We start from the raw sequence: 17846 nt of genomic DNA, 5'->3' as shown, positions 1-17846 counted from the left end.
GTACATATACATAACGGAGTACTGTTCAGTAATAAGAAAGAATGAGATCCTGTCATCTGCAACAACGTGGATGGAACTCAAGATCATTATGCTAAGCGAAATAAGCCAGGCACAGAGAGACATGTTTTCTCTCTTTGCATGTTTTCACTTATTTGTGGGAGCTAAAAATCAAAACAATTGAATTTATGGCCATAGAGAGGAGAATGATGGTTGCCAGAGGCTGGGAAGGTAGTTGGGGAGGGTGGGGGAGATGATGGTAGGAAGTAGGGATGGTTAATGAGCACCAAAAAATAGAATGAACAAAACCTACTATCTGATAGCACAGTGGGGTGGCTATAATCAATAATAATTTAATTGTATATTTAAAAATAACTAAAATAATATAATTGGACTGTTTGTAATACAAAAGGATAAATGCTTGAGGGGCTGGATACCCCATTCTCCATGATGTGATTATTACAAATTGCATGCCTGATATCAAAATATCTCATATATCCCATAAATATATATACCTACTATGTAAGCACAAAAATTAAAAATAAGAATGTGAGACACAAGGTAGAGCATATAATAGACCATGAGGCATATTTTGATATTAGAAAGATTAAAATCAGATATGTTATCTAATCATAATCCAAGAAGAAATCACACACAAAAAATTTTTAACTGAATGAAAATAAAAATGCAGTATAACAAAATTTGTGAAATGCTGCTAAAGGAGGGCCTACAAATAAATATATAGCTGTAGTGCTAATTTTATGAAAGAAGAGAGGTCCAGAATCAATGATTCAAACTTCTGTCTTAAAAAGGTTTTTAAATAAAGGACAAATTAAACCCAAAGTAATTACTAGGAAGGAAATTATAAGGAGTAGACAATGAAACAGAAAATGAGCAAACAGGCCAGGTGTGGTGGCTTGGGCCTATAATCCCAGCACTTTGAGAGGCTGACGTTGAAGGACTGCTTGAGCTTAGGAGTTGGAGACCAGCCTGGGCAACATGGCAAAACCCTGTATCTACCAATATATGCAAAATACAAGAATACAAAATTTATCCGGGTGTGGTGGCATGAGGATATAGTGAGCCAAGATTGTGCCACTGCACTCCAGTCTGGGTGACAGAGCAAGACCCTGTCTCAAAAACAAAAAGAGGAGGAAGGAAGGGAGGGAGGAAGAGGGAAGGGAGGGAGGAAGAGGGAAGGGAGGGAGGGAGGGAGGGAGGGAGGGAGGCAGGAAGGAAGGAAGGAAGGAAGGAAGGAAGGAAGGAAGGAAGGAAGGAAGGAAGGAAGGAAGGAAGGAAGGAAGGAAGGAGGGAAGGGAGCAAACAATACAGAATATCAATGAAACCAAAAGGTTTTTGTTTTGTTTTGTTTTGTTTTAGAGGTGGAGTTTTCCTCTTGTTGCCCAGGCTGGAGTGCAATGGCGAGATCTTGGTTACCACATCCTCCACCTCCTGGGTTCAAGAGATTCTCCTGCCTCAGCCTCCCAAGTAGCTGGGATTACAGGCATGTGCCACCATGCCTGGCTAATTTTGTATTTTTAGTAAAGACAGGGTTTCTCCATGTTGGTCAGGCTGGTCTTGCACTCCCAACCTCAGGTGATCTGCCCACCTCCACCTCCCAAAGTGCTGGGATTATAGCCGTGAGCCACCATGCCTGGCCACCAAAAGATATTTTAAAAATTAATAAATAAATAAAATCAATAAACCTATAGCTAGACTGATCAATAAAATGGGGAGAAAACACAAATTATACATATCAAGAATAAATGAGGGAATATAATAATTTACAGGCATTAAAAACAATAAGAGAGCACATCACAAATGTTAATAAATTTGACAATTCAGCTGAAATTGAGTAATACTTGAAAGACATACTTACAAAATAAAGACTCAAAACATTTAGAAAATGTTATCCTATATCTAATAAGGAAATTAAATTTTTAATTAAAAATTTTCCCACATTAAAAATTCTAGGCTCCAATGATTTCATTGATGAATTCTAACAAATATTTAAAGAAAAAATAACACTAAATATACAAACTCTTCCAAAAAATTGAAAACTTAACACATTTTATTTTATTCTCTCTCATTCTCTCTCTCTCTCTCGTTTTTACTTTTATTTTAAGTTCAGTGGTACAAGTGCCGGTTTGTTACACAGTAAATTTGTATCATGAGGGGGTCTGTTGTATAGGTTATTTCCCTGACTAATATATCAGGTATTAAGCCTTGTAACCATTAGTTGTTTTTCTTGATCCTCTCCGTCTTCCCATCCTCAAACCTCCAAAGGCCCCTGTGTCTATTGTTCCCCTCTATGTGTCCATGTGTTCTCATAATTTAGCTCCCATTTATAAGTGAGAACATGCAGTACTTGGTTTACTGTTCCTATGCTAGTTTGCTAAGAAAAATGGCCTCCATATCCATCCATGTCCCTGCAAAGGACAAAATCTCATTCTTTTTTATAGCTGCATAGTATTCTATGGTGTACATGTACTACATGTACCACATTTTCTTTATCCAGTCTGTTATTGATGGGCATTTAGGTTAATTGCATATCTTTGCTATTGTGAATAGTGCTGTATATGAACATAAAAGTGCATTTGTCTTCGTAATGGAATAATTTACATTCCTTTGGGTATATACCTAGTAATGGGATTGCTGGGTCAAATGGTATTTCTGTCATTAGCTCTTTGAGGAATCGTCACGCTGTCTTCTACAATGGCTTAACTAATTTACACCCTTACCAACAGTGTATAAGCATTCCCTTTTCTCCACAACCTTGCCAGCATCTTTTATGTTTGACATTTTAACAACAGTCATTCTGACTAGTTGAGATGGTATCTCATTGTGGTTTTGATTTGCATTCTCTAATCATCAGTGATAATAAGCTTTTTTTCATAGGATTTTTGGCTGCATGTATGTCTTGTTCAAAGTGTCTGTTCATGTCCTTCACCCATTTTTTAATGTTTTTATTTTTCTTGTAAATTTGTTTAAGTTCCCTACATATGCTGGATATTAGACATTTGTCAGATATATAGCCTGCAAAAATTTTCTCCCATTCTGTACATTGCCTGTTTGCTCTGTTGGTAGTTTCTTTTGCTGTACATAGTTCTTTGGTTTAATTAGATTCCATTTGTCAATTTTTGCTTTTGTTGCAATTGCTTTTGGCATCTTCATGAAATTTTTGCACATGTCTATGTCCTGAATTGTATTGCCTAGGTTGTCTTTCAGAGTTTTTATAGTTTTGGGTTTGACATTTAAGTCTTCAATCCATCTTGAGTTAATTTTTGTATACGGTGTACAGAAGGGGTCCAGTTTCAATTTTCTACATATATGGCTGGTCAGTTATCCCAGCAGCATTTATTGAATAGGGAATCCTTTCCCCATTGCTTGTTTTCATCAGGTTGGTTGAAATCCGATAGTTGTACATGTGCAGCCTTATTTCTGAGTTCTCTATTCTGTTCCATTGGTCTATGTGTCTGTTCTTGTACCGGTACCATGCTGTTTTGGTTACTGTATCCCTGTAGTATAGTTTGAAGCCAAATAGCATGATGCCTTCAGCTTTGTTCTCTTAACTTAGGATTGCCTTTGCTCTTTATTCAGGCTCCTTTTTGGTTCCATATAAATTTTAAAACAGTTTTTTCTAGTTCTGTGAAGAGTATCAATGGTAGCTTAATGGGAATAGCACTGAATCTGTAAATTGCTTTGGGCAGTATGGCCGTTTTCATGTTATTGATTCTTCCTGTCCATGAGCAGGAAATGTTTTTCATTTGTCTGTGTCATCTCTGATTTCTTTGAGCAGTGGTTTGTAGTTTTTTGGGTTTTTTTTTGTTTGTTTGTTTGTTTGGAGAGATCTTTCACCTCCCTAGTTAGCTGTATTCCTGGGTATTTTATTTATTTTGTGGCAATTGTGAATCAACGTTCATGCCTGATTTGGCTCTTGGCTTAACTGTTGTTAGTCTATAGAAAGACTAGTGATTTTTATACATTGATTTTGTATCCTGAGAGTTTGCTGAAGTTGTTTATTAGCTTAAGAAACTTTTGGGCTGAGATAATGGGGTTTTCTGAATATAGGATCATGACATCTGCAAAGAGGAATAGTCCGACTTCCTCTCTTCCTATTCAAATGCCCTTTATTTCTTTCTCTTGCCTGATTGCCCTGGCCAGAACTTCCAACACTATGTTGAACAGAAGTAGTGAGAGAGGGTACCTTTGTCTTATGCCAGTTTTCATGGAGAATGCTTCTAGCTTTAGCCCATTCAGTATAATGTTGGCTGTGACTTAACCTATTTTATAAGACAAACTTTATTCTGATATCAAAACTAGACAAAGGCATTAAAAGAGAACTACAAAGCAACCAACTTTTTAAAGCAAATTATGCTGAAGTTACTCGATATTCACCTGAAAAAAAGATGAACCTCAACCTATATCTGCTACTATATATAAAAAATAACTTGAAATGGATCATAGATCTAAATGTAAAAGCTGAAGTATAAATCTTCTACAGGAAAATATCTTCACAATCTTGAAATACACAAAGCTTTCTTAGGACACAAAAAGCACAAATCACAGAAGAAAAATTTTAAGTTAGACTTCATCAAAATTTTAAATTTCTGCTTTTCATAAGGAAACACAATTTAAAAAGTAAACAGGAAGCAACAGAAGAGGAAAGACTATGTCATATATACATATATAAAAACTATATATGTTTTATGTTATATATTATGAATAAATATGTCCTATGTCTTTATATTTACATATATATAGTATATATATATACACATACATAAATGTATATGTATATATACATGGAAATATAATAAAGACTTTTATCCATAATATAACTCAATAAGAGGAAAACAACCCATTATTTTAAAGTGGGAAAAGGATTTGGACAGTTGAAAGAAGATATTTGAATGATGTATATGAAGCACATGAAAAGATGCTCACCATCACCAACATCATTAAACTAACACTATGCTACCAATACTATCACCCAAGAGAAATGAAAGCATACGTCAGTACAAATAGCTGTGAACAGATGTGCACAGCAGTTCTATTCATAATGGCACAAAACTGAAAACAACCCAAAAAGTACTATGTGATATGGAATACTATTCAGAAAAACAAGTGAACTGCTGAAACACACAACAACTTAATGAGTATCCAAAAACCTTATGCTCAGGGAAAGAACCTAGACATAAAAGAGTACCCACTGAGTAATTCCACTTAAATGAAACTATAGAAAAGCAAGTCTAATCTATAATGATGGAAAGGAGACCCATGGTTGTCTGGGGACAGCGGCGGGGAATGAGGGCAGAAATTAACTGTAAGGGGGACTTTTTCAGGTAATGGAAATGTTCATAGCTTAATTGTGGTGGTAGGACATGGTTATATACCTTTGCCAAAACTCACTGAACCATAAACAGAATGGATGCATTTTAAATGTATGCAAATTATATCTAAATAATGTTTTAATATGTACTTAGGGGAAAGCAAACTAGTCTAGAAAATAAAATATTTCCTAATTCATTTTATGAAACTAACATTAAAACTCATCTCCTAAGCAATCTACAGAGAGAATTCCTATGGTTAAGACAAAATACTGATTATTTACTTCTTAAAGCAAGACCAATACATTCTTCTTCTGGGCTCAGTTATGCTACCACCTCAGCCTCTCGAGTAGCTGGGACTACAGGTGCATGCCACCACACCTGGCTAATTTTGGTATATTTTGTAGAAACAGGGTTTGGCCATGTTGTCCAGCCTGGTCTCCAATGCCTGGGCTCAAGCAATCCTCCACCTTGGCCTCTCAAAGCGCTGGGATTACAGGCATGAGCCACAGCACCTGGCTACAAATTGTATTACTTTAAAAAATTCTCTCAGTATTAAAGTTCACTCAGTCATGATTAATAAATGAGTTAAGCCACATGTAAACAATGTATCATCTTGTAACTCATTTTGTGGAAAAAAATCAGACATACACAATAGTAGAAACAGTGGCATAATGAACTGCCATAAACACATCATCCAGATAACAAAATTCAAGATGCTGCTATCTTGTTTTCTCTTTGTTTTTTTCCTTTCTTTTAAAAGAAAATCCTGGACATCCTGTTACTTCAGTCTCACATACTTCAATATGCATTAATAACCCCAAAATGAGTATTTTTAAGACCTCTTGTTAAGATTATTTGTTTTTGTACAGTTTAGATACACTAGATAGCTTTCTCAATATACTACATGCCTGGCTAAATTCTGGCTACCCCTCTTTGATATCATAGACTTTTCAACTTATAAAATCTATGGCAACTACATAATTAATTTTTATAATCTTTCAAAGAGCATTCTTTCCTGTAAGGTTTCATTGGGTGCTTTTGGCTTACAGCCTACATTAAACCTAGACATGCCATTTATATATAGTATAAACCTCAACTTTTCATTTGACAAGGAAACTAATTTCTTGTTTTCACAAAAGGATGGAGAGAAATAAAAGTGGTCACTAGGGCTTAGCCAAAGAAAATGTTATCTCACAGCTATTTAAAATAGATATTATATCCCTATACAAGTATACACTGGGTACAAAACCATATTCTAAACAATTTAAAGAAAGGGAGAAAATATTCACACAACCTAGTGGGGGCTCCTCTCAGTAATTTATGGTCAAATATTCTTCACTGTAATGAATCTGCCAATATCATCACATCCCATAACATCCATTCTCCTAAAGGATACAAGTCACAAAAAATCAGTATACTTCATCTGGAAACATATTTGATATATTTACTATAGCTACTGCTTTGATTCAGGAAGAAGAGAGACCACAGCATTTTAATGATGAATTGTGCCAGAGTTGACCTGCTAAGTTCCTGAAGGCTAAACCCTAAGATCTTAAAAGTAAGTAAATGGATCTTCATCTATGAAACAAATTTTCCCTAACTGACCAAATAATAATTTGACATATTGAAAAAAACAGTATGTAGATAGTTTGGATGGTTGTCCCTTCTAAATCTCTTAAATCTTAAAGATAAATCCTCACCTCAGCTATTTAAGTACATACATACAAGAATGGAACATGAACTGTGTGTATTGACACTGACTAACTTGTGACTACATGAGATAATAGTGCTTTTCATATACACAGTATTCACTCACTGTATGTTACTTTTCCTAACCTTCCAATTTAACTGACTCTAACAGAACCTATTAAATTCAGTTTGATTGCATAAGATTATGACAGTCATTAATTAGCCAGACTTTTAAGTGAATTAAAGATAAACTGCTTGGTTAAGAGGGCTTTTTCCTTTTATTCACCCGCTGTTTATTACAATGCAAAGTAGAATACCAATATTTTAAAACTTCATTAAGAGTGTAATACTGACTTTTCCTGCGTCTGAATCAAGCCAGTTTTGAAACTTGCTGTTCATTCAAATTTACACCAAAATTTCTATCAGTCTGGGAAAATTTGATTGCAATTTTAAAATAATGCAGCTGACTGATCCAATTTTACTCTCCACTTCAACAACAACAAAAAAGCTGAACAACAGTTTTACCTCAGGAATTACTTCTGTGGCAAGTATATAATAAACATTCATTTTTATTTGTTCTTTTTCCCCCATCTATGTCACCACCAAAAAAGCAGATTATAAAACTTAAATTATACAAATGTCAGGAGTTCTTGCAAGTAAGCTACTTGGTTTAGCTAAAAATGTTTGACTAACCTTTTAAAGTTTTCTTTCATTTTTTTGTTAGCAGATATAATTAATCATTTGCTAAATGTTAACAGTTTCTGTTTTAAAAGAAAAGAGTTTTCCTGCTAAAAAAAATTCCTATTAGTAAATTGGAAGCTCTTTTGCTTACTTTTTACCTTTATGAGAGCAACAGAATCAGTTTAGAAATTAACCAATTGAGGCAAGTCATCTCTTATCTTAGGAACATAAATGTTGAAATTTTTTAAAAAAGTGTTATCAAACTTCTTTCCCTCCACATGAGCAGGCTTTCATATTACTATTGCCTGTTGTTTAAAATTTTAAAAAGGTATTCATTGCCATGTGTGGGGGGCAGGTTGCATAAGATAGTTTTTCCTTTGGCACAGCTTCATTTAAAACAAATATTAAAACCTTCAGGTCCTCCTAGAAAGAAAGGAGGATGGTATCGTGTACTTCTTACAGTTTTTTTTTCAATGACATACAAATGCACCTGAAAATACAAGTTACATAACAATGTCTGCACAAACTTTATGCCTAGAAAAGGGATGCTGATAGCTGTATGAAGAATGAAAACTAAAAGTACCTTTTATGGTAGCTGTATCAATAATTTTAAAATATATATGTTATTGTCACTTGAGGAAAAGAAAGATCATTTAAACAACTGGACTTTGTAAGAAAACAGGTATTGGGGAGACTGAAAAAAACTTAAATGTGGTCCATTCACCACTGAGGATACTATTCATTGAATAACAAAGATTATCTAACAAGTTTCCAGTTCTTAAGATGACTTATAGCAATACCGAAAATAATAACATCCTCTCTTGGAATCAGACAAAAAGCCAGTAAAACAAGGTTGAGCACAGCCTTTCCACACAGTAGTTATAAGTTGCTCAAGAGTGGAGTTCTAAAATTTATTTTGATTTTCTTAAACTCACTCACTTGTGACCAATCTCGTGTGCAATGGTAAAAGCTGAACCCAGGCCAATGTCTTCATTAATGCTGCAGCTCCTTTCAGGCTCACACATTCCAGCCACAGAGGCCAAGCCTGAATAAACAGAAAGAGACATAAAGGGTCAAGCCAAGGTGTTTCAGTCTTTAAAAGCCCATACTTATAAATGCCTGGATTCTTTTTAATAACCTCCATGCACAGAAGGAGCTGTTGGCAAAAGGTTAACTTTCTAGTCATTTGCAAAATCACTGGGGGGAATTTCACTTTGCCGGCTAGACATTAATATTTTTTGAACTGCAGTCAGTGCTGGAAAATGTCTAGACTAGGGGTTAGATTTATAAATTTTACTTCTGGTAACTTGGGACCACCTAGTAACTTGAGCCAGAAGAGGGAATTCAAGAAAGCATTTCTATTTTAACATTCTTCAGGCTGTAGAAAGCAAAATATATCCACATTATTTTTCTAAAGAGATCTGTTTAAGTTTAGTGGGTTCATAAAAATATACAAGCAACTTTCTAGTTACCAAAAAAGGGGGAATCCCAAATGATTTTTTAAGTGATATTTTTATTTAAAATAAAATGAATTATTCAAAATAGGTAAAGGAGAACTGTTAAAGATGGGAGGTTTTTGCATTTTTTTTAAATCTTCTGAAACTAATCCTGACAGTGATGCAACAGTTTCTTTGAGTATTTTAATAGGAGGAAAGTCATTCACACATTCAATGTCATTTTTCCTCTCGCCTATCCCCTACTTCATTACAATACAATGCATTAGAGTTTTACTAATAAAGCAAATATTATGGTGTTAATTCGCTGATTCCAGTGAAATGTTATGTTATTCAAGGTATTCTCCCTTGGGGATTTTAGTATGCAAAAGTTTTAATATTTACTTTCAAATGAATATTATGCTATGTGAAATACTACAGAACTTTAAAACAGTGCTTAGAAAAAAGAATTTTTGTGCAAAAGCAAAAATGTCATCTCTTATAAGGAAACAGATGCCAACTCATACTTCACGCTCATAGAAACAAAAAGTTATTTAGAAGAAGTTGAAGGGGAAGCAGGAAAAACATTTTTTATGGTTAGTAGTCTACTATCATCACCCACTTTCCCACCAAAAGTGATTTCAATTCAATTCAATGAATATTTATTAAATGCAATAAGCAATGTTCTGTGTTAGGTATAATTTCCCAGATGTACTAATTAGAAACAATAAATGCTATTCAATCCATGTTTTTGCTGACAGGAAAGCTCCAGAAGTTGTGTTTCCCTGTGCTTTCTAATATAAGTATTAACATAACAGCTACATTGAAACAGAGATGAGATTAGTGCTGGATTTGCTAACAGATTGTTTGCTTTTCCTACTGTTTTATGCGAGAGGGTCAGGAGTTAGGGAGGGAGTTGATTTCTGCCTCACAGAGTTATCAATGCTACTGAGCTGCCTTTCTAATCACTAGAGGTATTGGGACCTGAAAAAGAGCATGTAAGAAGTGGAGCAGGAAAACTTATTTTTTTTGTTTCAGTCAATTTTTTGTTATACTTAATATCTGTTTAAATAGCAAAAATATTTTAATGAATGTGATTTCCAATCTCCACTGAAAGAGAGACACATACAGTGAACTTTACCTTTATTTTGAGAAAAATAAAATGAGAAGTAGAATAGAAAAATACCTGAAATCTTGAAAAAAAAATGTTGCAGTATATTATCTGGCTTCAAGTTATTTGGTTCAAAGTGGCCTATTATACTGGAAGAACAAAGCCACTCTGAATACTGTTTCTGTTTTGAGCTTTATGAAATGTATGCTGTTTTTTTTTTTAAGAAAAGCATAATTACTAAGATTAATTATTATTAAATTAATGTTTCTTACATTTCCCAACATTTATTATTCCATGGGCTAGCTTTTGAGTTTTGTTGTGTTGTATTTTGGTATGTGCCATGTGGCTGTATTTTCAATTGAGAATTCTCAAGGACCCCTCAAGGTGTATTTACAAGCACAGATTTATTTCTGCCATCTTATATAAAATTGTTATCTCCGCTAAAACAACAACTTAAGAAAGAATATACTTGGGAAATTACTACTTATTAAAATATAAAGCCAAATCTTAACTAAAATGAAAGTATTTTAAATGCTAATGTATTTTCACATCCCCCCACAATTTTCTGTATCCCTATAAAATTGAGACTGTCAGAGTTCTTATGTGTGATTCTGTTAATAGCTGTTTGATTACTATTTGGGTCATTTAGATTTCCTCAGCTTGATGGCCACAGTTTGCACCCTTAAACCTACTTAGCCATGTTACAATTGGTCATCAGAATTATTAAGCAAGAGACTCTGGAAAAATCAGTATAAAAACCAATATGATAGTGACTAGAATACAACTTCAAAAGTAATTTAGTCAATTCTGTACCGATAATATATTTTCCACAGATGAAGTTAAGATGTGTATGTGTGTATATATATATACATACATATATATGCAGCTCATTCAGTTTTCACTATAAGAAGTAGTATAAAAACCATATACAAGTCTATAATTTGAAAAATAACTTATATTGAGCTTGAAAGTGCATTGGCACGTACTTATTATTGTACTGGTTCTATAAACTAAAAAACTATCAAGGTTAGAACACATTATTTTTAAAAACACAAAATGAATAGTAGAATAGGAAAATACCTAAAATCTTTGCCAATAATGACAACAAAACTATTAGGCAGTGGTCTTACTTATCTGATTAGATTGGTGCAAAAGTAATTTTAAAAGTAATGGTGAAAACCGCAAATTACTTTTAACCAACCTAATACAACGAAGAGCATATCTCAATGGAAATAATCTACCTTCAAAAAGCAGAATATATATAATTATATAAATTTATACATATATATATGTAGAGAGTGGATGTGTATATATATATATATAGAGAGAGAGAGAGAGAAATACACACATATATACAGTAAATTGTTTGCTTTTCCTATTGTTTTATGCAAGAGGGGCAGGAGTTGGGGAGGGAGTTGATTTCTGCTTCACGGGGTTATAAATGCTAGTGATAACACATATATACAAAATATGTGTGTATTTCTCTCTCAGAATATATATAATTAAATAAATTTTTATATATGTATACATAGAGGATATATATATTTAGAGAGAGAGAAATACATATATATAGAACCATTTCTTCAAATATAAATACACTAGAAAAATGCTAGCTCTAACTAATATGTGCACCCGATTTGAGGTCTAGTATCTATTATAACTAAAATTGATTGAACACTTAATAAACACTTAGAGAATCTGTGTACAGTAAATATGGGGGGACAAGTTCAAAAGTATAGGCAATTTCTACATTAAATAATACCAGTTCATTTTGTTACTACTTCTTTACTAAATACATCTACAATTTTTTCCTTAAATGATTTTAACAATGTCCATGCAGCATAAGGGCAAACATTACTCCTATATTATAGATAAGAAAATTGAGGGACAAAGAGCTTAAATACACTGTAAAAGTTAATGCACTGAAACTGTCAAAGCCAGTTGTTAGTTCCCAGTTCAGCATCCCCTCTGTTGGATTATGATCGTCTTGTTAGCTTTAAACACTGCAAAGTAAATCATTTTGATGTGAACTTGCTCAGCAAAGAGAGCTCTGTCTGCATTATGCTTTTTAACTAGCAAGCTTCTCCATAATTAATACTCAGCATTGGCTAATTGAGATTTCTTCTTCAGCCATAAATCCTAAGGGAAATGGGTAGAAGAAGCCTGGGAAGTCAGGTAAAATTATCAAGAGAAGTTTTAGTTTCTGAAGAGATGTTTCACTGAACTTCCAGGAAGTTAGAAAACACTTTTCCTCCTACATCTACTTTATTTTGATCTTCCCAAAATGATTATGAGGTGCATAGGAATCAATTTCATAAGTATCCTTTTACAGATAAGAAAATTGAGACTTGTCATAGAGAAACTAGAGAATTCACCTTCAGTTGTTTAACTTCTGAGTCTGTAAAAAGTCTCTATGACATTAAAAAAATTATGGTAGAAAAAAAGCTTCTGCCCTTTAAAATAACTCTAGTTGCTTAAAAATTTAGACTACTGGAGAGCCACCCTTTTTGCCCATTTGTATTTGCAGTTAACTATGAAATTATGCTCTATAACAGGGTGTAATTTTTTAAAATTCCAGATTACAGAAATGCTTTAAAAAAGACAAATGATCCTTAGGGAGCACAAGAAAGATAATCCTGTCCTCTCTCTTCACCTGTTGCTATAATATTTTATAAGATTATTTTTTGTTGTTGTTTGGGTAGTAGAAATTTCCAATAATATCTTAATTTATGGGGGCTATACTTTTTCCACAAAACTGTACCAAAAGAAGTATTGTTCTTGATGCTTCCTCATTACATATCCCTAGTTGTTATTGTTCTTTTTTTTCCTTTCCTTTCCTAGCCTAAAAGTTCAAAATGTTGACTGCTTTCATTTGCTCTCACAGTTTTGGTATTTTTAGAAAATACATTACAGAGATGGATTATATGAAAATGAGTGATAACTTCAATTTATAATTCCTTAATGATTTTGAATCATATTCTATTAATCTTAATCATCATTCCAGTTGTCAAAAAAGCCAGTGACATTTATATAATATTTATGATAGCAATAAATACTTGTTTCCTAGTAAATGACATGTTCATGAAGGCAGGTTATAGGGATTTCAGAAGCACAAAATGAAAAATGGCCAAATTAATACTAACAATTAAAGTCATTGGTTCAAAAAGACAATCTGAACCATTCAACCTTTATTTAAAAAACAAAACAAAACAACTTACCCAGTGTTCCACAGGGCTTATTTTTATAAGTGCAGATATCGTATCTATGGAGGAAAAAAAGAGACAAAATTTGTAATCTGGTCAAATTTGTAAAATATTTTTCTATATTCATTACATCTCTCTCCTGGAGCTCTGATGTCAGACCACAATCAATGCCATTATGAGCAGTTAGCTGGAGTGTCGGCATTTTCGGCACGCCACAGTGCTGAGGGACACAACAGGCAGTACTATATTCACAGCCTCTGGCTGCAAGCCAGCAGAACACCTGCCAGTTAGACAGAAAGGTTAAAGTGGATTTTTGTAATCCCAAGTTCCATAAAACCATCTACCATGCTGTTTTGAAGCTGGAGTAGCTTATCTGCAGATTGCTACTACTTCTGCAAAAAGCAAATAGGTGGCACCTTATTTTCAGTCTCCTTTGAACCTGTGGAAATATGGTTTTATTGTAGCCACAGACTGTATTTTATACTTCTGAGCTACAGGCACTATTTGGAATTGCTTTAACTCTAGCACAGGTTCTTGTTAAAGAATAAGAGGCCGGGAGCGGTGGCTCATGCCTGTAATCCCAGCACTTTGGGATTATCACTTGTGCCATAACCTACTTATATACAAAATATAGAGACAAAAAAGAGTGAATATACATTGAAAACTAGGAAAGAGATTCATACAGGATATACATCTAAAACAGGTCTTAAAGATTGTGGCAGATAAAAAAAGAAAAGTAGGTCAGGCATGGTGGCTCATGCCTGTAATCCCAGCACTTTGGGAGGCTGAGGTGGGTGGATCACGAGGTCAGGAGTTTGAGACCAGCCTGGCCAGCATGGTGAAACTCTGTCTCTACTAAAAATACAAAAAATTAGCTGGGCGTGGTGGTGTGTGCCTGTAATCCCAGCTACTCAAGCGGCTGAGTCAGGAGAATCACTTGAATGCATGAGGCAGAGGCTACAGTGAGCCAAGATCGCGCCACTGCACTCCAGCCTGGGCGACAGAGCGAGACTCTGTCTCGAAAAAAAAAAAAAAAGTAAAAGCAGAGAACAGAATAGTCAAAGGAACAAAGTCTAGAAAGTGTATGGCATATCTAAAGAACTATGAGAATTTCAGAGAGGCTGAAACATTGAATGCCAAACCAGACTTGCTCTTCTTATAGACAAAAGCAACTTAGAAAAGTTTGTATAGTAGGAAAGAATTTTTTCAAAGTATGAGTATATATACAAATTGAGTTTATACACAGAGATGAATCTGGAAGGATAACACTGCGTATCCAAGGGAGAGGTGGAAGAGTAGGGAGAATATACACACATATATACATTTTTGTATAACGAATATTTAATCAGAAAGTCTTTCAGCTATGCCTGTCTCTGATGATAAACACAAACTATTCTCTGTGCTGTCAGTCCCATATTTCTTACAAATATAAAGAATCTTGAGAAAGCATGTAATTCAAGCTTTACTATGCTTAAGCCATAACTCTCAGTCTTCTCCCATCTTATCTTTAAATATCATTTTAACTGTATGCTGTGATAATATCTTCACTAACTTCACTCTGCCTTTCTTTCTTTTACCTAACTTTCTCGTTTTTATTTTGCATCACATTCACTCTATATCCCATCAACTCTTCTCTGCCATACTGTGGCTTTGCCCTGTTTTCCTCCAGATCCTGGCCTCTTCAGGAAAAATTACAAAGAACAATAATACAAGAAGTCTTGCTTTATCCCAAAGATATAACTGGTATACTTTTAGGACTTTTCTTGTAGTAATACAAATTGAAGAAAGAAGAGATTGAGGAAAAGGAATTCCCACTGCTTATTCTCAGCATCCTTTACAAAAGTTTGTCACTACTAAATACTTACCAACCCACAGGTGGTAGGAGCCCCCAAACTTAGGCCTGTGATCCTAACTTCAGACTAGGCTAAGAAGTACACTGGAATGCTAAGAACTAAAATAAAAGATGAAATAAAATTGGAAAATGTTCTTTATTCTGAAATTGGATAAAAAAAACAGTACCTTATCACTAGGGTAATTTTTTGGGTTTTTTTTTTCGTTAAATTATAATAAAGGCTTTAGGTCAGATGAAAAAGAATTAAGAAAGACAGTCAAAGGGAATCTACATAAAGCCCAGTACTTTAGGGAAATCAGGGTTCCACTTTTGGGTGAGTAGATGAATGCACAGGTTGCCATCCTTTTACCCTAAATTCATAAGGTTGGACAATTGAGCAAGATTAAAAATAGAGAATTTGGTTGAGACTGTAACATTGGTATACTTTTCTGTTATGAATACTTTCAACTTTTTAATCTCCTAGTCACTTTTGCCTAGGGCATGGCTATCAGAAGAAACTGACGAAAACACATGATTAAATTACACTTTAAGATCTCCAAAATATAGCATTATCTTCCACCACCAGCAGACATGACCCCAGGCCAGCCAAGCAGCCCTGTGCCTGAATCCCAAGCCTGAGAAGCAGCCCATGGGCTTCCCCTGAAAGACACACCCTCCCAGCTGGCAAAGCAGCTGTGTGCTTGAGCCCAGAGCAAGACATAAACCCCCCTGGACTACCTGCAGCAGACATACACCCAGGCCAGCCAAGAAGTCATGTGACCAGCCGGGCACGGTGGCTCATGCCTGTAATCCCAGCACTTTGGGAGGCCAAGGCAGGCGGATAATGATGTCAAGAGATCAAGACTATCCTGGCCATGGTGAAACCCCGTCTCTACTAAAAATACAAAAATTAGCCGGGCATGGTGGCATGCACCTGTGGTCCCAGCTACTCGGGAGGCTGAGGCGGAAGGATCGCTTGAACCCAGGCGGAGGTTGCAGTGAGCCGAGATTGCGGCACTGCACTCCAGCCTGGTGACAGAGTAAGACTCCGTCTCAAAAAAAAACAAAAAAGAAGTCATGTGACCACATCCCAGGCCTAAGAAATAGCCATGTGGGCCACCCCTGGCCCCTAGGATAACCAAGGAACTATGCAGCTGTGTCCAAGGCAAGAGAAACAGCCTGTAGTCTGCCCAGCAGACATGCCACCAGGCCAACTGAGCATCCTTATGCCTGTGTCACAGGCCTAAGAAACAGCCCTGTGGGCCAACCCTGGCAGATATGTCCCCATGCCAGCCAAGCAGTTGTGCACTCATATCCTGGACCTGAGAAATAGCCCTCCAAGCCAATCTTGGCTAGCACACTGCAAGGCTGTCTAAGTAACTGCATGTCTGTGTTTCCAATCAGAGTAATAGGGTTAGATGACCCTAACCCTAGTAAGTTAGACTACAAGCTAGCCAACCCACCATATGCACACATTTCTGACATGAGAAATAGCCCAGCAAGCCCACCCCTGGCAAAGCTATGCCACCATCAAAACAAACTCTCTTAGCCTAGGTCACTGAGAAATTCACAAATACCACTAGTGTGAATTACAGATGAAGAAACTACACACAGAAAATACTACTGTGTCTACCTAGAACCAAGGCCAACAGACCCCACCAAACTGACACCCCATGACTCACTTATATGGATTAATCTTTTCCTATGAAACCTACTCCATAAAATTAGAAGAGGTAGCTTTTCTACCAGCTGCGTAGAAATAAATATGGGAACACATCAATCATTAAAAAAAAAGGAAAAAAATGTCACCCCCAAAGAAACACAATAATTCTTCAGTAACAGAAACCAAATTATAAGGAAATATATGAAATGCTAAAAAAATGCAAAAACATAATCTTAAGGAAAGTGAGATATAATATAGACAACTCAATGAAATTAGAACAATTAAAGATTTAATTGATAAATTCAATAGAGATAAATGTCAAATAAAAAGAGAAGAAAAGATAAATACTAGAATAGAAGAATTAAATGAAGGAAATAACTGCAATCAAGACTTTCAACAACAGACTAGACCAGGCAGAAGAAAGAGCTTCCAAACAGGAAGACAGGTCTTTTGAAATAACACAGGAAGACAAAGAAAAGAAAGAAAAAAGAATGAAAAAAGCCTACAGCATTTATGGGACACCAGTAAGTTAACAAAAGTTTGTATTACGAGCTTCCAGAGGGGAAGAAAAGGAAAAAAGTGAGGAAATCATATTTTATTAAATAATAACAGAAAACATCCAAAGATTTGGGAGAGAGATAGACTTCCAAAGTCTTGGGAGAGAGTCCAGAAAGCTTGAATAACTCTGAATGGATTCACTCCAAACAGTCCTCTCCAAGGCACATATAGTCAAATTGTCAAAAGTCAAAGCAAAGAATTTTAAAAGCAACAAAAAAAAAGTGTCAAGTCTTATATACACAAATCACCATTAGACTAACAGCTAATTTCTCAGCAGAAACCTTTTAGGCCAGGAGAGAATAAGATGGTATGTTTAAAGCACTGAAAGAAAAAAAAAAAGCCACGAA

At 35.1% G+C, this 17846-nt stretch overlaps 1 protein-coding gene across 4 annotated transcripts in view; it reads right to left on the bottom strand.

The window, feature by feature from the left end:
* The window catches only part of ADAMTS6 (ADAM metallopeptidase with thrombospondin type 1 motif 6), a 334404-nt gene that overhangs the window by 176032 nt on the left and 140526 nt on the right, over nt 1-17846 (bottom strand). For all 4 annotated transcript variants that reach the window (XR_013532291.1, XM_078365433.1, XM_078365434.1 and 1 more), the window contains 2 exons: nt 13463-13506; nt 8640-8745 (listed from right to left, as the gene is read on the bottom strand). Coding sequence is in view for 3 of the 4 variants with exons in the window: in XM_078365433.1 (XP_078221559.1) it covers nt 8640-8745; nt 13463-13506 (150 nt within the window). In the remaining variant the exon portion in view is untranslated. The remainder of the gene's footprint in view (nt 1-8639; nt 8746-13462; nt 13507-17846) is intronic.

Source organism: Callithrix jacchus, chromosome 2 (genome assembly GCF_049354715.1).
Source record: "Callithrix jacchus isolate 240 chromosome 2, calJac240_pri, whole genome shotgun sequence".
In the NCBI taxonomy this organism is placed as follows: Eukaryota; Metazoa; Chordata; class Mammalia; order Primates; family Cebidae; genus Callithrix; species Callithrix jacchus.
This window is presented reverse-complemented; position numbering and strand designations above follow the sequence as displayed.